Raw genomic sequence first — 22,293 nt, 5'->3', positions numbered from 1 at the left:
CCCTGTAACCTAAACCTGCAGATTCATTCACTCAACATTTATGGGGCGCCTGGCCTCCTAGCTTGGTGCTAAATTGTAGAGACCTTCAAGTGAATCAGATAATACAATCGCTTCTTTAAAAGAGGCATTAAGAGAATGGTGGCTTATCATGCATAGATCATGTCTTCAAGAGCTCTCCGCCCCCATGCCAGCGTCTAGAATCTGGTGTGATATCCCAGGGTGTTAACACTGAAAGGCCCGCAAGTGCATGTCTAGTTCAACTCTGCCCTCCAACTCATTTTGCAGAGGATTCTGAAATGAAGGTTTGAGGGTTTGTATCTTAACAAAACGATATTAACTATTTTTAGCGTTTTAACTTTTAAAATATCCAGGTCCTGCCTTTTGACTTTCGTTGTCCTTATAATCTCAAATTCATCTGACCTAAACCTACTTTGCCTTTGCCTTTCAACTCCAAGCCTTCTGGCACATAACTGGGAACTTTATTTCAGCTTCTAAAACTCTGAGCTGTCTTAGGTACAGGAGCAAAATTTCTAAAACAGCAAGTGAACAACTTTTCTTCATTTTGACTTTTATTTGCGTTTAGACTGAAAATTCATCAGCATCAACAAATATATTGATTTTCAGTGATAAACAAAGGCTTGCTTAAGTTCTTGAAAAAAAGAGAAATGTCCTTAGGAAGTTTTTCAGTTTATTTGAAGAGGTTTTTACTGTCATATGAACTAAATTCAGCTTAAGCCCTCTTATATTGCTCTGAAAAAAAGAGTCGATAACCAAACTGGTTCCTATTCAACATAATATGGTAGAAAATGTTAGTTTCTCTGACAGTTGAGCCTTTCTCCCTGCCTCATCAGCAAGTAGAAGAGTAGAATTCAACTTCAGACTTTACAGGCTGGGCAGATGCTTTTTAATTATTCAGGAGTGAACTTCTCAAGGGGTTTCCATTCCATCCGCCAGGCTCCTTCCAGCACACTTCCTTATGTTTTCCTGCCTTTGATCCTTGTCAACCATCATTATTAACATCTTCATGGGAACTCCCACAGGAAGAAAGCAGAAGAGATGAAAAACATCAAATTCACTTACTGAATGCATCCCTTTCTGAGAACTGCAAAGTTCCACTAATATAATTAACTAAAACTTTTCTGGAGTACTTAAAACAAGATAAGATCTTATTCCTTGTTCAGCTTATGATTCTATTTAACTGATATATCAATATAAAGTTGCTAACACTGGTGTTGGTTTTAATTAGTATAAATTAGAACATCTACATAGATATATATAAATCAATCTCTCTTTCCTTCTCTCTCTCTCTCTCTATATATATATATGTATATATATATATATATATATATATATATATATAAAACTTTATGTGCACAGTAATGGAGTTAGATTGCAATCTCTTGAGTCATACAAACCTAGATTTGAACTTCAATTCTAAGATTTACTAGTTATCTAGCCCAACAGGTGAGTCTGACAGTTTCATTTTCCTTTTCTACAAAATGAAAATAACAATATCTAAGTCACTAGAATGTTGTATGGATTAAATGAGATCATGCTAAGCATTAACCACTTAGCATTAGTGGTTGACACACAACAAATATTCAATAAATGTTCAATACATATTTACTCTTATCATTTACATATATACATGTATTTACATATATATTATTAGTTCTGAAAATCAACTATGTCTACTTCCCCTATTTCTCTGAATAATTAAAAGTTGGCCACACTCCAAAGTCCCAGTATTCTAGGCACACACAAGATGGCACTAGAAGAACTGCAACCCAGACAATTCTAAAAGGCCAAATCATATTTATAAGCTGAAGCATAAGTCAGAGTAGACCTTAGAGGTTTTATTACAGAAACAATTAACATCATAAAACAATGGGAGAGTAGAGAGGCAAAAAGGCTCCCCCTCTATGGGTAAAGTTCATGGTTCTACATCCTGTCACTCTACAATAAGAAAGTACATTCCTTACTAAAAGAAACACAAATCCTTCAAAATTTGAGTAGAAAAGGATTATTTTTTTAAAAAAATCTCAGTAAGAGTCTCTTTTCCAATTCTTATTTTTTTGTATTTTCTCTTTTGCTTTAAGAGTTCCTGTTGCTTCTTTCTACTGTGATTTCTTGTTAACAGTCCATCTTTTAAACTATGGCCCTAGTTTGATGAAAACCCCTCTTTTCCTTGTTTTCTAATAGAACAGATAAAATAAAATAAAATAAAATTATTATGCTCAAAAGGGAAATTTTTTAAGGGGAATAAAATTGCAGACAGCACAAAGTCAAATTTCTAAAGTATCAGGTTTCTGATCCAAGTCCTAGTCAAGCAGCAGATATCTTCAATGAACCCATATTCCTTCAGGCTTCCAGTCCCTGAGGTAGTGGAACAACTTGCAAGCTATTTTGTCTGATTTCCCACCCTCCCAGCTCTTTGAAAGTCCCATAATAGCCTCAATTTTGTTCCCTTCCTAGTACCCAGAAGAGAGTCTACCATATTTTCCTTTACAAGGGCATTATTAACTCTTGGTTAATAAGAGTTATTGTACTCCCTGCAATGGGGAGCTGAAATCATCAGTGCCCAAGCAACACTGCACTGTCCAGTAGAATTTTCTGTCCTTGGGTTGTTTAATATAGCAGCAACTAGACACACATGGCTTGTGAGCACCTGAAACATGGGGCTAATGTGACTAAGGAAATTTTGATTTTTATTAATTTAAAACTTAGTAGCCACATGTGGCTATCTTTGGACACAGTAACTTTAGAACTGTTTCACTGAGTATCTACATTTAGTCTAAGAATCACACCTTGTTCATAGTTCATTCAAAAGGAAGTGACACCCATTTGCAAACAAAAAAAAAAATCATCTGTTCCTGCAAGGCCAGAGCTATTAGTTTATCAGCTCCACATTCTTTTGGAATGTTTATATTCCAAACAGAAAAGAGAATTTGTCAAATTAATTTCCATTCATAAAGGCCACATTAATGGGTTGGGGTTATAGCTCAGTTGGTAGAATGCTTGCCTTGTATGCACAAAGCCATGAGTTCAAACCCCAGCATTCCCCAAAAAACAGTCACATTAGTATGTTATTATTACTATTTTGATACTGGGAATTGAACCCAGAGGCACTTTACCACTGAGCTTCATACCCAGTCCATTTTAATTTTTATTATTTTTATTTCCATCTGTCTTTATTGATTGATTGATTTTATTTTGGCACTTAAAATTGAATCCAGGGGTGCTTTACCACTAAGCTACATACTCAGACCTTTTTTATTTTTTATTTTGAATCAGAGTCTCACCAAGTTGCTTGAGGGCCTTGCTAAATTTCTGGGGCTGGCCTTGAACTTTGGATTCTCCTCCTCAGTTTCCTGAGTCACTGGGATGACAGATATGCACCACCATGTCTGGCCATATTAATACTTTAATCATATAAAGTCGCACATGTTGGAGTTATAATAAAAATTATTCTTTCACATTTGTATATGATATGTCTTGTCTGGAAGGCAAGAAGAAAAAAGTCACCTTACATTTTCTCCTGAGAAGCTTTTCTAAAATAGGCACTGAGAGTCCTTTCCACTTTGTACCATTTTAGCAGATCCAGCCTAATCCTGAGTTATCCCAGCTCTAGAGATACCTTAAGGGATCTAATAACATTAATTACAAAAGGCATCTTCCATACATTCAAATTTCCTGCTTCCAAGAAAAGCTGATTTGGCATACATGGAAACAAAATACAAATGCTTTTCTGCACTACCTCCTGAGGTAGGGTCTAGAGAGTTTTAATATCAGTTTTGCCCAATCATCTGTACTTTAAAAAACTTACATCTTATAGATTCTCAGAAAAGTGGAACATTTTGCTATCCTGTGTCAGAATTTCCTACATGGCCCAATTAAATTACAGCTTCCAAAGTCCTTGGCACCTGGCACATGGTTTTATAAGTAATTGTTTATATGCCTCTGCCTCCTCACTAGACCGACCCCCCCCCACCCCTGCCCAACCCAGACCACTGGGGTTTGAACTAGTGGCCCTCTACCACTGAATTACATCCCCAGACTTTTTTTTTTCTTTTTGACAGATTCTCCCTAGGTTGCCAAAGCTGGCCTCACATTTGAGAGTCTCTAAAATAACTGGAATTACAACTCACCTCACCCAGTCTCACCCAGCCTCACTAGACTTTTCATACCCAGCCTCACTAGACTTTTCATCCATTCATTTATCCTATAAATACTAACACCTGATCTGTTATACATATGTTTTAGGTACTGGGAGCAAAACAGAGAATCAGACAACTTAATCTCCAATTGAGGAAAACAGATAATAAATGAGTAAAAAATATGCAAGATAATTTCAAATAGAAATAAGTAATATTAAGAAAATAGCATGATGGGACTCTTTTAGACCCTTTGGTCAACAGAGGCCTCAGAAGAGGGAAAGTTTGAGCTGAGCTCTGAATACAAAATTGCCAGTTCTACAAAACCAATAATAATATTGGGTGGCAGCATATGGAAAAACCAATGTGTAATTGAAAACCAGTGAATTATTTCTTTCCTTTTAATTTCCTTAATTGGTTAATTTATTTCCTTTTGATACTTGCATTCATAATCCCCACCATAATGCTTGACCTTGAATAATAGAAACATTTTTAGCACAAGTAAGGATACTAAATGTTTATTTGAATTATCTTAGTTAATTCTCACAAGGCACAAGCTTGAAGAAGAAATTAAGAGATACAAAATAACTTGCCCAAGGGTGGGCAATAGATAAATGGCAAAGCCAAGATTGACCTTAATCCATCCTTCTGACCCTGGAACCTATGTTTGTGTTGAACCCAGAGGCACTTTACCACTGAGCCATATACCCAGCCCTTTTTATTTTTTATTTGAGACAGGGTCTCACTAAGTTGTTTAATGGGTCTCATCAAACACCAGCATCTGCAGTACTTCCAAAAATTTTTAGCTTTTAGTATGAAGACAAATCGGCTGAATTAGAATCTGAGGGTAGGGATTGGAGATCTATCTTTTAAACAATTCTTTAAGATGAATCTTATGCATGCTGAAGTTTAGGACTCCTGTGTTTGGTTTTGCAAACTCCTAGTCCCCCTAAATTCTACAAATGCCAGTTTTTGTAAATGTTAAATATTTATAAATGATCAGTTTAACACTTTACGAGAAAGAAGAAATCTTGGAATCTCTCAAGTCCTGCAGGAAAACTTAAAAGAAAATTGCCTTGGAAAATCCCTCTACACCAGCATTCTCCCACCAATGCTCCACTACCACTCCAGTCTGGTTTCATCCTAACCAAGGGGATGATCTGAAATCTGACAGCTCCAAGGACTTCAAGCCCTGTTTACCAATTCAAGTGAATTCTGCAGCCAGCTTCAAGATTTGGTTCCTCTACTGAGCCAGCCTGAAGTACACTCAGGATCTCTAGGGTAAGCCAGTCACCACACCTCCCATGTCTCCCACCCTAAAATATACTCAAAGCACTCCTCTCCTCTGGAGTTTGAGATCTTCAAACTGATGGAGACCAGAGTTGAGCTACAGACTCATCCCCTGAACAGAGGAATGTCTGTTTTGACTGACATAATCTAGGTTAAGGCCTAGTAAGGATGCACAGTTATGTCCAAATATTGTATGGGACATGCTTATTCTTAAAAATTATTCATTTGGGGGCTGGGGATGTAGTTCGGGGTAGAGCACTTCCCTAGCATGTGGGAAGTCCTAGGTTCAACCCCCAGCACTTTCATCACAAAAGAAAATAAAAACTGAAGTTCAAATTTACCTAGGAGTCCCCTCCCCCTGTTTTTAAAAATAACTTTCTAAATCTGACAATCTACTTGGGGTACAAGCTCTTAGGCTCTTTGTAGGATCAACCATTGATGTTTCCACAAATATTTTAAGCTTCCCATTAGAAGGAACATCAAGAGAAGACATCTGGGGAAGGGAGCCATAAAAGGAAGCCCAAAGCATGTGTTCCAGAATGCAGAGGTGGTTCTGTCATTTTAAAAAATTTGCCCCATCATCCCAGATGTGGAACACTTATAAAAACTTTAATATAATATGTAGCATAAAATTATAAGCTAATTATAATATCATAAGCTCTATTTCCAACCTATTTTAATATACTCCTGTCAATTACGTGGGCATATTAGCAGAATTGAAAACTTGGGACTTCGTAGTTGATGAGAGAAGGGAGGGCTGATGGAGCTTCTGTGAGGGACTTTGAGTTTTAGCACTACCCATCTCCCGTCCCCCAAATGTGTGGCCAGGATTACTGTCCTATTTTGAGACACCTCGCCTCACCCAGAGTCATCTCTGCCAGTAATAGGAAGCAACACCAAGGGCTCCACAGCTCAACCCGCAGTGGCTAAGTTCACCTGTCAGCTGCCGCTGCCTGCAGATCGCCGGGGCCACCAGGACCGCGTTGGCCCCGCCTCTGGCGCCGGGCGCACCGGCCACGCCCCCTTTGTTATCCGATACTTTTCTGGGTCAGCTGGTGCTGGCGTCAGGCAGAGGGATGGGCTGGCTCAGCTCGACCCGGCAGGGCTTGTTTACTATGGCTGATGATCTGGAGCAGCAGTGAGTTAATCCTGTCTCTTTTCTCTTTCTCTCTTTCTCTTTGGGCCATGATCCTGGGACTGTCTGTGGCTGAGGAACAATTTTAGACACCTTTCCGTCTTTCCTTTCTCAGGTTGGCTTCCAGGGAGGGCTGGAGGGGTGCGTTTGCTTGCTTTGCTTTTGCCCAGAAGAGGCGGGCAGAGCCGAGGAAGCGATGGTTGATGAGCTTGCTGCAGCAGCTCAGTGATTTTGAATTTTCCAATTAGTCTTCACGATTGCCCCTCATTTTCCTCTACAGAGGGGTTAGACATAGTGGTAATTATTGCACGAGATTCCCCGAAAGCAAGCTTTGGGGACGCGGGTGCCGGGGTAGCGGCTGAGGGTGCTTGTCCCGACTTGCTTCAGGACTATAGTTGTGGGTGTGAAAAGAGTCTTTTAGCTCGACGAGGAGAAGGCGTGGGAAGAACGCTGAGGTCTCCCCTGCGCGGGATTGATGTGAAGTAATGGGTCTGAGAGTTACTTTAGTTCTCGCCCACCAAGACACGTTGCTGCTTACAGTTCTATTGACAGTGCTTTTAATCATCATAACGACGTCCTTACTACAGTGGTTTCAGAATTAGATTTGGTGCTTTTTTTTTAAAAGAAACTGTTTCAAGGGCATCAGGTTTAGGATGCCACCTGTAGGTGGTGTGACTAGCAGTTCGCAGTCTGATGGAAGCAAGAAAAAGTTGCTTGGAGAATGACTCAGCTCCAAACCAAGCCTTGGTTTCACAGGAACAGGGCCTTGGACTCAGAATTCACTCTTTCAGACCTGCAAAACTGATAGCCTGAAAAACTAATTAAATGTATCACAATAATAAATAGCTTCCTGGTCTTGAAGGAACCTCCCTAGAGGGTTGCTTTCAAAGACTACTTTTCCAAGAGGAAACTTATAATAATTTAGGGAAACAGAATATTAGAGCTGAAGAGATGTAAGATGTTCAGCTGTATGTTACAAATAAAGAACTTGGTGCCCTTAGAAATTGGAGACTTGACCAAGATCACAGAGGTCTAGAACAGGATTCTCTCCCAACACAGAACTTCTGCTTTACCTGCTTCAGGATGAAAGAGACCACCCTGGCCAAGTTAAGTTGATGCTAAGTGGCTTCTCTGCTCCTTGCCTTAGCCTTTACCTCCCAAATAGCATTGAAAAGATACAGTGTGCAAGGCACCAATTCCTGGAGTTTACCTGTAAAATTTTTGGTAAAGGAAAAAAAGGTAAAATAAAGCTCTTCCCAAGGAATATCTGCTGAGCAGCCTATGGTGCTATTCTATGGGACAGCATTTCTCTGAGCTCTGCTTTGGACAATTATAGGGCAATGTGGGGTCCACATGTTATGATCTGACTTTCGACCGTCTCTTTGAATGACATGGAGAGAAAGATTGGCTTATGAAACTGGCAAAATTTTGTTGACTTGGTCCCCAGGCTTCAATCAATCAGAAAATTTTGGCAGAATATTAAAAAGGATTCTCTCTCTGTGTAAGATTAGATGGTTTGAGAATTCTTGTCTGGCTAAAACCACTGATGTACCACTTCACCTGCAACATAAGTTTTTCTTTCAGACCTCCAACATTCTTGATAGTTATAACTTGCAAGAGAGCCTGTGATTTAACTGAAGGGAAAGAAGGATTGTTGAGAGTTTTATCTTGTGCTAGGCATTATTTTATGTGCTTTAGATGGATTGACTCATTTAATACTTTCTATAATCCTATGAGGTAGGTACTGTTATCTCCCTTTTAAAGATGAGAAAACTGATACAGAAAACTAATATGGCTGAAGTTACATTGTTAAGTGATAGTGGTGGAATTATAACTCTGGCCATCTGGTTTTAGATCACACCTCCCTTCAGAAAACACACACATGAAGATGTGGTTATATATTGTGATTGTTCATGAATGGCCTTGAAAACTGAGACCAGAAGGTCCAGGGAGGAGGTAGTGAAGAACCTGGATTTGAGATCTGGATTTTTTTTTTTTTTTTTTTTTTTGAGACAGGGTCTTTCTAATATACTATATGGCCTCCCTGGGCATCAGTTTTCTCACCTGTAAAATAAAGAGGCTAAACTCTACTTCTAAGGAAATATCCTAATTGAAAGTTCTGGGCTTCAAATGATCATGAGGATATCCACCATGTGCCAAGGGGGCTGTGGTTATAGCCTCCCTCAGAATGTTCCTGCATTAATTATACTGATGTTCACGGGCCCTTCCTGAAGCCATCTGTCCTGTAACCCCCTTTACTTAGGCAGAGTTAAAGAAAAAAGAAATATCATGTAGGATAGTAAAGGAAAAGCAAAAACTGTCATTCGTTGAGTATCTAATTTGTGGTGGGCACCTGATGAGGTCCCTTACATATCTAGACAAGTTAACTAAATAACACCTGTCTGCTCATCAATGTTAGTACTGTGATTCATATCCAGGAGTTGCTCGTTTGTTTATTAATTCCAACACGGGTGATTTTAACCTCTGCTCTGCAATGACTTAAAGTCACTGAGTATGGAGGAAAAAGCAGGATGGGTTATCTTATGTTTTATTGTATTCTGTGTGTTGAGGACATAGGCAAGTCATTTTCTACTCATTTTACTTTGCTCTTGGAAAACAAGACCAAAATTAACCTGTGTCCTGTGTATGAAACATAGTGGGGTTTGAACCCAGTTCTACTGCCTTGTGCCTGCCCAATCTCCATGTTCTGGGCTAACTGGGTTACCTGAGAGCTCAACTGGGCATGGGCACATGCTTCACACTTGTAGGAGCCTGAAACAGGGCCAGGAGGGCAGGTGGCATGGAAATTGTCTTTCTAACCCTAAAGGAACAGCTAGTCCTAAGACTAGAAAAGGATAATTGAAATATTAGTTAAAAGTTGCTTTCTCTCCCCTTTTAATCTCCTTGAACATAAATTATGATAACCAGTAACAAAGGGGAGTTGAAACAAATGAGATAATAAATGAGAAAGAGCTTTGTCAAGTTTATGGTATCTGTTGAAACAATGGGCATGTTGTTGGTAACAGACATTTCCCAGGGAAGAGTAACAGTCTATCAGGCAGTAGAGTATTGCTGACTGCTATAGTGGGCAGGTCTCCTGAGCCTGAGTAACACCCTGTGCTCTGATAAGTCTTCTATCAGCAAGGCTGAGAGCTTCAGTATTTCCTTTCCAATGTTGCCAGTAAACATCTCCGTGTCTCCTTGTTCTAGGCCTCAAGGCTGGCTGAGTAGCTGGCTGCCTACTTGGCGTCCCACTTCTATGTCTCAGCTGAAGAATGTGGAAGCCAAGATCCTCCAGTGTAAGTAGAAGGTGCAGCTTGTCCTCCCTCCCTTAGAAGGTCCAAGAAAGATGCAGGATCTGTCCAGAGCTGGGTACACTGAGCCCACTGAGATCTGATTAACAGTATATGGGGTAGAGGAAAATATGGCAATGATCTGAGGGAAGATTCACACAGAGAACTCTATATTCTATGGTAGTGGTTCCTCGGCTTCTCCATAGCCATCCAGCTCTTACCACATCCTACAACTTCACCTCAATCCCTAATGTGTCAACACACACAACACACATGCACACTTCTCTCATCCCTCCTTCCTTATCCCCATTCCTCTCTTCCTCCTTCTCTTTTTCTCTTAACACATAAGCTTTTATTAACTTACCATCTTCCTTTCTGAGGATCAGCAATCCTTCATTCTCTAACATTGTTTCCTGTGTTCTACCCAGCTGTGGTCTACCACCTATCTACTTACCACAGTTTGAAACTCTCACAGACCAGTTCTCCTAGACATTATGTTGAGGCAAGGCATCCCATAATCAGCAGTAGCTAATGGCTCAAACAAGATCTTTGGGCTCTGAGTTGACCTTGGCTTCTCTCCTGTCTTCAATCTGCCTAGCCCATGATAGTCCCCACCCTGCCCTACTACCCACAGCCAAGATTACCCTCCTTATCTACAACCCTGCCCAACAAAATGGAAAGATCCAGGCTACATCACCCAGACAACTCTGTTGCATGATGACAGAGCAAAAACTACCTACCTTGGTGTCTAAGCCCAAGGCTCAACACACGCCCAAAATTCCCTCCACCTGGCTGCCAAGTCCCAGAGTGATAGATGCTGGTACAACCAATCTGGAAAGCCAGTATGAAGATTCCTTAGGAAACTTGGAATGGAACCACCATTTGACCCAACTATCTCACTCCTTGATTAATACCCAAAGAATTTAAAACCAGCATACTATATTAATGCAGCCACATCAATGTTCATAGCAGTTCAATTCACAATAGCTAAACTGTGGAAGCAACCTAGATTGCTTTATCCTTCAATAGATGAATGGATAAAGAAACTGTGGTATATATGCACAATGGAATATTACTCAGCATTAAAAGATAATAAAATTATGGCATTTGTAGGTAAATGGAAGGAATTGGAGAATATTATGCTAAGGGAAGTAAGCCAATCCCAAAAAACCAAAGGCTGAATGTTCTCTCTGATCCATAATGGGGATGGGGGAGATATGCAAAAATGGAGGAATTTTGGGTGGAGGGGAGGGGGCATGGGGGCAGGAAAGATGGTGGAATGAGATGGATATCATTACTCTAGGTACATGTATGACTGCACATATGGTGTAATGCTACATCATGTACAACCATAGAAATGTGAAGTTGTGCTGCAATTGTGTACAATGAATCAAAATGTATTCTAATGTCATATATACCTAATTATAATAAATAAATTTTTTAAAAAGTGATGGATGCAAGAGCTGCATGGCGTCAGTGGTGTCACTGCCACCCTGGGCCCAAAGCAAGCTGAGTACATAACATCAAGGAATAATATGGCTCCTCTTACTACTCACAAGCAAATGGTATACAAATTGTGCTTGGACTTGAATTCTTTGGGGCATGTGGTATAAAAGAAAGAATTACTCTGATACTTACTGAATCTATTAGGAAGACTATTCAAGACTATTCTAAATACTGCAAGGACAAGAAGGGGCATTTATAACTGAGGAACAGGGTGAAGGGTTCAGAGGATGGAAAATTACTAAGAGGAAATATCAAGAACAGGGGAGTTCTTATCAAATTGACTTTATGCTGAAGGATGGTCAAAGGTATGAGATGAGGAACTTGATCAACTATAAAAGGTGAGGGAATTTTTGTTAACCTCACCTTTTATGAAGTAGTAGGCAGGCTGAAGACAGGGTGGGGGCCAAGGTCAAAAGGAGCTTTCCTAAAGTTTGGTCAAGAAGAGAGTTGATCAATTGTCAGTGGGTTGTACAAGAGAAGAACTGAGGGAAGTTGGGAAGAGTTTGGGACTGTCAAGAGAAATCTGAAGAGGAGTCCATGCAAAATGACTTTTCTATCAGAAAACAGTCTTGTTGATTTCTCCTGGGATTCTCCCCTCCTCAGGTCTCCAGAACAAGTTCCTGGCCCGATATGTGTCTCTCCCAAACCAGAACAAGATCTGGACGGTGACTGTGAGCCCTGAGCAAAAGGACCGCACCCCCCTGGTGATGGTGCATGGCTTTGGGGGCGGCGTGGGCCTCTGGATCCTCAACATGGATTCACTCAGTGCCCGCCGCACACTGCACACCTTTGATCTGCTTGGCTTTGGGCGAAGCTCAAGGCCAACATTCCCAAGAGATCCGGAGGGGGCCGAGGATGAGTTTGTGACCTCAATAGAGACATGGAGGGAGACCATGGGGATCCCCAGCATGATCCTCCTAGGGCACAGTTTGGGAGGATTCCTGGCCACCTCTTACTCTATCAAGTACCCTGAAAGGTAACAAGAAGGCAGCCACTCCTCTTCCTCATGACTTGACTCTTTACCTTGTAGGAACTTTAAAGCATTAATTTCCAATAGTCCTGTTCTTCCTGGGTGATTTAAGGGCTATGGTGCCAAGTGACTATAGCATGGTCTCCTTTTTCTTCCTTTAATATAGAGTTAAACACCTTATCCTGGTGGACCCTTGGGGCTTTCCCCTCCGGCCAACTGACCCCAGTGAGATCCGTGCACCTCCCACCTGGGTCAAGGCTGTGGCTTCTGTCCTGGGGCGTTCCAATCCCCTGGCTGTTCTTCGAGTGGCTGGGCCCTGGGGTGAGTATCCTGCTGATGAAGAAACCCTCTCCTTAAAGCAAGGCTCTCTCACTCAACCAAGCCCTGCTGTATCTGGTTTCCCACCATCTCCACCTATTCATAAAAAGTGGGATCTGGACCAGATCTCTTGGGTGTTTCAGAGGGTTATTTTTTCCCTTAAAGTTTTGCTATGTAGAGAATAGATCGAGCAGAACAGCTACCCCATACCTTGGCAGACCCTCAGGGAAAGAAAGAGCCTGTGAGGTGACTCTTTCTCTGCTACATGTGTGAGCTTGTAGGACCAAGCTATCCGGGATTCAGGTATAGTAACCACCACTGGATCCCATCCCAGGGGCTCACGCAGCACCTGTAGCAGGGAGGGTCAGAGCCTGAGCCTTTAACATTAACTCACAATGGCAAGCAAACCCTTCTAAGCCATGCCCTGCTTCAAGAAAACACTATATCTTCATCTTCTCTGGGTTGCTGAGTACTAAGTGATTCTTTTTTTTTTTTTAACATTTATTTTTTTTTTTTTTAGTTCTCAGCGGACACAACATCTTTGTTTGTATGTGGTGCTGAGGATTGAACCCGGCCGCATGCACGCCAGGCGAGCGTGCTACCGCTTGAGCCACATCCCCAGCCCCCCTAAGTGATTCTTTAGGTTAAAGGGAGGGAAGGAGGTAGAGGTGGGGAGCCATGGTGTAGTACTAGTAGCTCTACTCTTCATATCTTTCATTGTCCATACCCTTCACTGTGGGAAACTTATTATTCTGATGAAGTAAAAGGCAGATTTCCTTTGTGGAAAAGATTAGTGACCTTTTTTTGTTCTAATGGCATATATATATATACACATAGTAATGTTCAATAGTCAATTACTGTGAGTTAAATCTAATGGCTAAATAAAAGTTATCTCTGTGGTCCCAACAAGAAAAACAGAATGGTTCCAAATAAAGGAGGTCATTAGCATTTGAGTAGGAGGTAGGAGTTCAAGAGTCCTAGAAGAAAAGAAGGCTAGCAAGAGAACACAGATGCCAAAGGAGAGTATGTGGGCAGAGGGCTGACCTTAGTGTTCCCAGCACTGTGGACTCCACCAGATTCTCTACAGGGAGAAGCCCTGCTCTAACCACCATCTCCCTTTCTGGCCTTGGATCTGGCAGGTTTGCGCAGTGTATCAGAGCTATTGAGGTGTTTGGCTGGCAACCATGGAAGACTGAGTCAGCAGAGGGGCAGGGCCCATAGATATCCACACTGCACCTCCCCAGCTACTTCTTGCAAACAGAAAAAGAGAGAGAGAGAGATGAGAAATTGACCCTTAGGCTCAGTTTTTACAGTCTCTTTGGGTGCTCTACTGGTTGGATGTATACCATCAAGCAAGGTGAAAGGAACAGATTGTTCTAACACATGCCCTGAGCCAGATCGTTAAGGACACCTCTCCACATATTTTTATTTCAGGCTTGAAAATGAGAGGACTCTTGGGAGGTGGTCCAGTTTCATCTACTCCCTTCAGAAGGTTAAAAGGCCATATGGGTCCCAGGGAGAAAGAAAACATGGCTCAGACTATAAGAAAAACATCTCCGCCATGGACTCTTGTGGAGTTTATGGTCCTTGTAGGAAAAGACCTTGGGACTTCATTGAGCTGAAAATAACCTGGTTTCTCAGTGATGTTAGACTATCTTTAAATTCTTAGGTGACCAACTAACTGTCATTTGAAGTCAACTGGAGTTTTCCAGCAGACTTCTGTACTCTTTTTGCCACTATAATATTAAATGCATAAAGCAAATAAACCCTTCAGAGAAATAATGTTTGGTTAAAGTTGTTTAAACATATCCCCTGCACTGCCCAAACTGGCCACTCATGTTTTTCTATCCCCTCCTAGGGCCTGGCCTGGTACAGCGATTTCGGCCAGACTTCAAGCGTAAATTTGCAGACTTCTTTGAAGATGATACTATATCAGAGTATATCTACCACTGCAATGCACAGAATCCCAGGTGAGGGCAGCTGTCCGGGCCCACTTGGGGTGGATGGTGTAAAGAAAAAATTTCCGCTGTGTAGTGCTGTGCTTTATTTCTTCTATAAAGCACTGGCTCAGGGGAACACACACATATGTAGTAGCAGGCTTGATCATTTCCAAAGGGTTCTCCAGGGATGGGTACAAAGGGATGTAGAAGATAATAGATTAATTAAACATTTTGTCCATCTCTAGAGAAAGGTCTTCCCTCTTCCCTAGAGATAGGCAGTTGGCCTGATGAGCAAGAGTCTAGGAAACATTTTTAAAGACTTTTTTTTAATTGAAAAAGTGATACAAACATAGTAATTTTTAAAAAAGCAAAGTAAAAGAAAGAACATCATTCCCAACCTGAAGTTCCTAAATCTCCTCATTATTTTCAATCTAAGATGTTAACAAACATTGCTTCAGAGAACCTCCTGGCACATATTCCTTTATATACACATATAATACATCTATAGAATACATTCCTACAAATAGGATTGTTGAGTGAAAGGGTATGTGTTTGATTTAATTATGTGCACTTTGAAATAAAATCATTGGGACACAAATTCCCACTCTTGTGGAGGTTTGAAGGTGTCCCTGGAACCTTGAGAAAGTCTATCCCTGGCAACTCATTGACACAGCAGGTCCCGTTGCTTGACAGCCAGGGCCAAGCCAAGGAGGCAATCTTCTCCTATAATAGATGCCCTATGAATGGCAGAAAACAAAAGGCCACTTTGGTGGCACCACCTTTGTGGAGTCCTCTCCCCAAGTTGCTGGGAGGCATCTCAGGAGCTAAGGTCACTTACTGCCCTACTAGGCTTTTCCAAGTTACCTGCCTTGAGCCCAAAGCTGTGAAGAAGGTGGGGCTCTGCCTTCCAGCAATACTATCAGCATTAGCCTCAGAGAACTTTGGGGTAGTGTGGGAGCTGTCCTGCCAACATTGCACATGAGTTCAGCTAATGGAAGGACCCAGTAAAGCAGTGCAACAAAAACCCTCCCCAGTCACATCAGACACCTCTGTCTTCCTGCTCGTAGCTCATCTCAGCCCTTACATGCTCAGCATCAGTCCTATAGGCCTATTCCTGCCCTTCCCTCAGAATTTTCCTTACCATGGACCTAGTTCTGTACAATAGCCACCAAGTCCAAGTTACAGAATAATCTTGCAACTTATTCATGTCCTAGAGGAAGCAAAGATGACATCATGATAACCATCTCCCTTACCCCCAACTGCCATTGCTCAATTTTAGAATTCCCTGAGTTTTTTGAGTTGTAACTGATAAGTTCCTGATGACTTTGATTAGTCCCTTGGAAAACATGACATCTGGCAAAGAGAAAAATGTTTGAGGGGTATCTACTTCACTTCACTTAAACTTAGGGGTTTTGTATTTAGTTTCATTCTCTTAATCATGAGAAAATTTGTAAATGAGAAAATTGAGGTGTATCCTGTTTACAGGCCTTGCTAAGGAAACAGCCAGAATTTGAATTCATGTTTGTCTGACTCCAAATTCCATGATTTATCTACTTTGCTGTGACATATTAAGGAAAAGTTCTCAGGTTCCTGTGGCCTTGGCAGAATTCATCCTGGGGGTGCAAAGGAGACCAGAGGTATAACCATAGTAAACAGGCAGAGCCTTGAAGGTGGCTCAGACCCCTGAAAGCTGGAGTCTACACTAGATTTGCAGATACCTTATGATATGGCCTCAGTTACTTCTATCTAGGAAATGACCAGAGAGTAAAGTAGATTGGGTTGGCATTTGTTGCTTCTCTTTAGCAGAAATCACTATTCCCCTAGTCTTCCTAAGACTGGTTTTTAATCCCAGAGTCTCCTCAGGAGGCCCTCTTTACTGCTATAGTCCTCAGTCTTCAGAGTTCACCTCAATTGGTTCCCTTACCCTCCACCCAACAAGCTAAGTTCCTAGTCTGTGTTTTCACGGCTCTCTACTACCCTTTCATAATCCCCAAGAGATTTTAAGCTAAATGCTTAATCATATGATTAGCTATTTAACACTCATCTTCCCAAAATGTGAGCTTCAGGAGGGCAGGCACCTCATCTGTCATTCATATGTTCTCTCACCAGCCCAGGGCATGACATAAATATTTGTAGAATGAAAGCAGTCCATTTCACTCTTGGATGGTTCTCTGTGCCATGGGGTTTTCCATTGTGTGATGATTCCATCATCTCCTAATCTTATCAGTATTTAATAAGCCCAGTGCTGGGTTTTGAGGGAAATACAAACAGCACTAAGATTCTGTCCCAGCCTCTGAAGAGACCAAGAAGTTGACATTGTCTGCTGCAGGATTTATTATATTCATTGTCTTACCCTGGTTTGTTTCTGTCAGTGGTGAAACAGCATTCAAAGCCATGATGGAGTCCTTTGGCTGGGCCCGGCGCCCCATGTTGGAGAGAATTCATTTAATTCGAAAAGATGTACCCATCACCATGATCTATGGGGCCAACACCTGGATAGATACTAGCACGGGAAAAAAAGTGAAGATGCAGCGGCCAGATTCCTATGTCCGAGACATGGTATGTTAGTCTACCCAAGGAGGGGGAGCCAAGGTGGAAATGCTATGACTTGAATGATAGCACATGTTAACTGACTCTCCTTCAAACAACTCTGCCTTGGGTAGAGAAGGATGATCAGAGTAGGGTGAAAAGGAGAATGAACAGGTTGAGCTAGGACATTAGATTTGAAATGTTTGACTGTCTTGGTAATATCAAAATTAGAGACTTCCCACTTCTGGAGAGCCCAATTAGCTAAAAGGCAGGTTCTTGTCCAGCAGCCAGGCATACACACATTGCCACTCCAGCACCCCTCACCAAATAATTCCTGCCCCAAACCAGTGTCATGAATAGTAGAGATCATCATGAAGACTTCCTGCTACACTTCTGCCTTCTCCTTTTTTCTTATTCCTTCCTCTCATTTGCCAAGGAGCATGCTTCTAGGCTGGGTGCCACCCATGAGCCCTGGTTTCCTGGGTTTTGGAGCAGAATAGTGATGGAACTCACATGGAAGGAAAGATACAGTGAATGGCCAAAGAAGAAGTGGAACAGGATATGAAGAGTCATTGGTTCCCAAAGGAATGTACCAAGATCCAGGAAGAAAGAGCATTAGGTGTTAGTCAGTTTGCATTGCTAATGACCAAAATACCCAACAAGAACAACTTAGAGGAGGAAAAGTTATTTTGGGCTCACAGTTTCAGAGATTCAGTCCATAATCAGCTGACTCTATTGCTCCAGGCCCCTGGTGAGGCAGAACATCATGGCAGAGGATGTGGTGGAGGAAAACAGCTCAGCTCATAATAGCTAAGAAGCAGTTGAGGTGCCAGGGACAAAATATATAATCCTCATGACATGCCCCCAGTGACCCGTTTACTCCAGATATGCCCCCACCTGCTTATAGTAACCACCAAATTATCACTCCATCAGATGGATTAATCCATTCAAATTATCACTCCATCAGATGGATTAATCCATTGAAAGCATTATGGCCCTAATAATCCAATCATTTCGCCATCTGCATTAGCCAGTATAGGAGCTTTTGGGAGACAAAAGCAAATAACACATTTCTGATAAGAGCTGTTGGGTGAAAAGCAAGTTTAAGGAGAGAAGAAATGGTGGAGCAGCTTTCCAGTATTGGGTATAAAGGACCATTTCAACCCTGATGGGTCTTTTCTCCACAGGAGATTGAGGGTGCATCGCACCATGTCTATGCTGACCAGCCGCACATCTTTAATGCTGTAGTGGAAGAGATCTGTGACTCAGTGGATTGAGCTGCTCTTGCTAGAGGAAGAGGAGAAAGCCAGAGAGTTGTTCTCACCTCCCTGTCTGCTTAGTCACCCCTCTGTTCTTTCCTCATCAACTAACATGTGCCAGCCAGGCAGAGTCTTAGGCTGTCCCCAAGATAGGACCACCATGAAAGAGAGCACTTCTGATCCCATGCTGAGGGCTGGAGGCAGAAGCCACAAGAGGCCTTGAGCTCCCCCGCCCTGGGGAAGAATATGAAGGGTTGCCCAGTGCCACTCCAGTCTCTCCATGCCAAGTGTCACCCAGATGAAAGTTGTAAAGGAATTGCACCAATCCACGTTGCCTCTCTATGTGGCCTTTCATTCCTCTGAGCAGAGGAGGTCTCCCAACAGCCTTTCCTAGCTCTGGAGTGTTTATGGGGGTAGGTTCCATGCAAGAACATCTTCCCTCTCCATCACCTCCTCACTCCTATCCCATGCCAACTCCATCCAGGTTCTGGTTGGGATTAGGTCCCACTTCACCACCAAGAGCAGGTCCTAAAGCTTTGTTCACTTCCATGACCTCAGAAGTCATATCCAAAGCCCTCAATGGCAGATGAGGAAAGAGACCAGGGCAGGACATGGTGACACAGCCCTGAGTGATAATAGTTCTGGCAGAATGAAGACTAGAATGCAGGTCTACTGACACACAGTGCATACTGCAGATTCATGGCGGACACCAAGGGGCTGGTCACCGACTGACTTCAAGCCTATCCTTATCCCATATTCTAGCCCCATTATGCAGACATGCTGCTGTCCTGCCCTGTGCCTGTCCTGGCTGCCTAAACTAAGGACACTCAAGTACTTCCTTCCTTGCCCCATCTTCTCCCTATGGGAGACTTCTGAGTCTCCCTTTGTGCCTTGGGCGTGAAGCCCCATGTGTAGTATAGAGCAAAGGTGGCTCCTGGTGGAGAGAGGGAGGAAAACCCTTCACCCCAGGGCCATGTCTGGATTCGCCATGCCCACCACTTTTCACAGCATTTTCTACCTGCCCCCAGAGCTGAGGACCACTAAAAGCCCCTGCTCATGATCCACTGGGGAGCCTCAAGCCAGCAGGTCCCTGCCCTCATCATCTACAGGATGGTTCTTACTGCCTGACCCTCTATCTCTACCATTTGTCCCCATGGTCTCCAGCTCATCCAGCAAAGAACCTGTCAGCTCTCTCCCAGGGGCTCATTCCATGTGCTGCTCTGAAGTCTGGGCAGTAGGCTGGGCCTGGCCCCAGAAGCAGGGCAGCTCCTGTCTGCTCCTTCACTTTTATAAAGCCAACCCTTTCACCAGAATAGTATTAACTCCTGGTGCTGTGTACTACTGGTCCAGCTGCCTTGGGCTCCTTTTCTATATTAATAAAGAAATAAGTAAAATCTACTGGTGGTGATGATACTTAATATCGCTGCAATAAGAGTACTAGGTGATATTGACTTCACAATTGTCCAAGTGGTATCCAAGTCAGAGAAGGAAGCCCTGGTCTACTTACACGCCACTCCCTGTTCTGTTTAGTGCTATGTTTTCCCTCTGAACCTGGCCCAGAGTCCAGGCCAACACAGACCATCTCAAACCCACTTGTGATAGAAAAGGAGTCAACCCAGAGTGTGGATGGATTCAGCCCCAGTTCACAAGGGAGAATTGGGCAGAACTGGATGTTCTCGGCTTCCCATTAGACACCTCTCTAAAGTTCAGTGAGTCTGCACATGCACTGCTCCCTGCAGCCTGTTCTAACTCCTACTCATCCTCCAGATTTTAGCTCATATATTCCTTTTGTAGGGGAGTCTTACCGTGAGCTCCCAAATTAAATTTGAATACTATTTATGTCTCTCTCTGCTACACTCAACTTCCCCTTTTGTAAAATTCTTTGACTTATGGTCACTTATTTAATGTCTCTTTTTCCTTCAACATAAACTACAAAAGGACAGGGGTACATCTGGGACTTAGTTCATGAATAAATGTTTTGTACAAGTCACAAGAAATGAGATATGTCAAGTGTTGGAAAATGATCAAATCATGACGCATGGTATGGCTGACTCCAGGTAAGGCCAGAATTACACCTCTGAGTGGCATATGATACTGTATATGCCATGACAAACAACTGAATGAACCAATAGAACACCTGGAAGAGTTACAAATCTCTGATCCATCCCAGGACCCTGTGTCTTCTCTGAAAATTGCTGTATAGAGGAAGAGGGCAGGTATTTAGAACTTACTATATCCCAAGCTCTAGTGCTACAATAATGAATAAACATGGTCCCTGCTTTTGTAGGAAATTCCAGCCTACTTGGAGAGACATACTTAATTTATAACTATGTAAATCAATGAGAACTTGGAGAAGAAAAGTGCTGCCCATTGAAGATTGGGGAAGCCTGGTGCAGGCCTCTGGCAGCTGAGGTTGAAAGTGAAGCAGGGAAGAGCCCCTGGGGGAGTATGGCTCTTAGGTAAGTCTGGGAGGCACCTGCTCACAGACTGTCTGGTCATGGGAAGAATGTGTTCATCCTAAAAAGCAGTGGAAGGAACTGAGCTCTGGTCTGGATGAGGTAAACAGTGACAGTATCAGACTGATTCTGAAACAGCAACTCTGACTCTGTGGGGGACAGCCTAGAAGAAAATGAGTCCCTCCCTGCAGGAAAACTCAGAGACTCCACAGTGGTAAAGGCCAGAAATGCTGGCAGATTGGACTTGACTAGTGGAGAAAGATGTAAAAAATGTTTGGGTGATTAAAGGGACGAGGTGTCAACACCAAGTGATGCTATCACCCTCCTGAAGAAGGCGAGATGGTGCAGTGGTTACCAAACCTGCTCATTTAACAACCTGGAACCATTTTTTAAAATATAGATTTCTGATCTCTATTCCTCCTTTAATAAACCTGAAAGAAATCTGACCATCAAATCTGCATTAAAAGGCATTCCTAGGGGATTCTGATGCCCCAGCTCTGCAGTCACTTATATAAGGGATTCTGTATCTCTGACTCTTGACCCAGAAAGCACTTGTGTACAAGTAGGGCCGATGATCCTAAAAGTTCATCCCACTTGCCCAAGAGTCACTTTTCTTTTCTTTCTTTTTTTTTTAAACAGAAAAGATTTATTTATTTTTTTAAGAGAGAGAGAGAGAGAGAGAGAGAGAGAGAGAGAGAGAGAGAGAGAGAGAATCTTTAATATTTATTTTTTAGTGTTTGACAGACAACATCTTTGTTTGTATGTGGTGCTGAGGATCGAACCCGGGCCGCACGCATGCCAGGCGATCGCGCTACCACTTGAGCCATATCCCCAGCCCCCCAAGAGTCACTTTTCTCTGGAAGGCTGTACAATAATGTTGATATGCAAAAACACCTCTTAGGAGCAGGTGCAAGAGGAGTCAAGAAGGTCATTCAGGATGCTCTGTTCTCACTACTGGCTCATGAGCATGGAAACTTTCCTCAAACTTGGAGATCATCCTGCCTCAGGCTCCTGAGTAGCTGAGTTTACAGGTATGCATCATTGCACCCAGCTAAATCTCTTTTTACATCAAAACATAATACAATCTACAGAAATGCATCATTATTCTTATTTGTTGCACTGTCTTCCATTGTGAGAAACTGCCATAATTCATCCACTTCTCTGTTGTTGGACTTTAAAGTTGCTTCTAAATATTTTTATGCTTTAAACAAGGTGTGATCAACACCTATATATACATTTTTGCCCATTTGACCAACAGTTTCCTTCTCAGAAGATTGCAGAATTGAAGGATATTTTTATAAGCAATGAAAATAGTTTGTGCCAAGCAATCAGAAAAGAAAAAGCAAAGCTGGGCATCATTGCATGCACATATAATCCCAACTACTTGGGAGGTTGAAGCAGCACAACTTGGTGAGACCTGGTCTCAAGAAAAAAAAAAAAGAA

At 42.3% G+C, this 22,293-nt stretch overlaps 1 protein-coding gene and 1 long non-coding RNA gene across 2 annotated transcripts; one reads left to right on the top strand and one right to left on the bottom strand.

Moving 5' to 3' along the window:
* Positions 1–671: 671 nt before the first annotated feature.
* Positions 672–7,336, bottom strand: LOC120886240 (uncharacterized). Its single transcript, XR_005729055.2, has 2 exons — positions 6,307–7,336; positions 672–1,031 (listed from the first exon to the last, which is right to left on the bottom strand). It is a non-coding gene; the product is annotated as an uncharacterized LOC120886240 (long non-coding RNA).
* Abhd4 (abhydrolase domain containing 4, N-acyl phospholipase B) lies at positions 6,434–19,792 on the top strand. Its single transcript, XM_005338797.5, has 7 exons — positions 6,434–6,582; positions 9,790–9,878; positions 11,982–12,354; positions 12,515–12,669; positions 14,525–14,636; positions 16,979–17,165; positions 18,323–19,792. The coding sequence occupies exons 1-7, from the start codon at positions 6,521–6,523 to the stop codon at positions 18,410–18,412; spliced, it is 1,068 nt and encodes a 355-aa protein (XP_005338854.1). The 5' UTR covers positions 6,434–6,520; the 3' UTR covers positions 18,413–19,792.
* Positions 19,793–22,293: the final 2,501 nt, after the last annotated feature.

This window comes from Ictidomys tridecemlineatus, chromosome 5 (assembly GCF_052094955.1).
Source record: "Ictidomys tridecemlineatus isolate mIctTri1 chromosome 5, mIctTri1.hap1, whole genome shotgun sequence".
Classification (NCBI taxonomy): domain Eukaryota; kingdom Metazoa; phylum Chordata; class Mammalia; order Rodentia; family Sciuridae; genus Ictidomys; species Ictidomys tridecemlineatus.
Note: the sequence above shows the minus strand (reverse complement) of the source record. Positions and strands in the feature narration are given on the sequence as shown.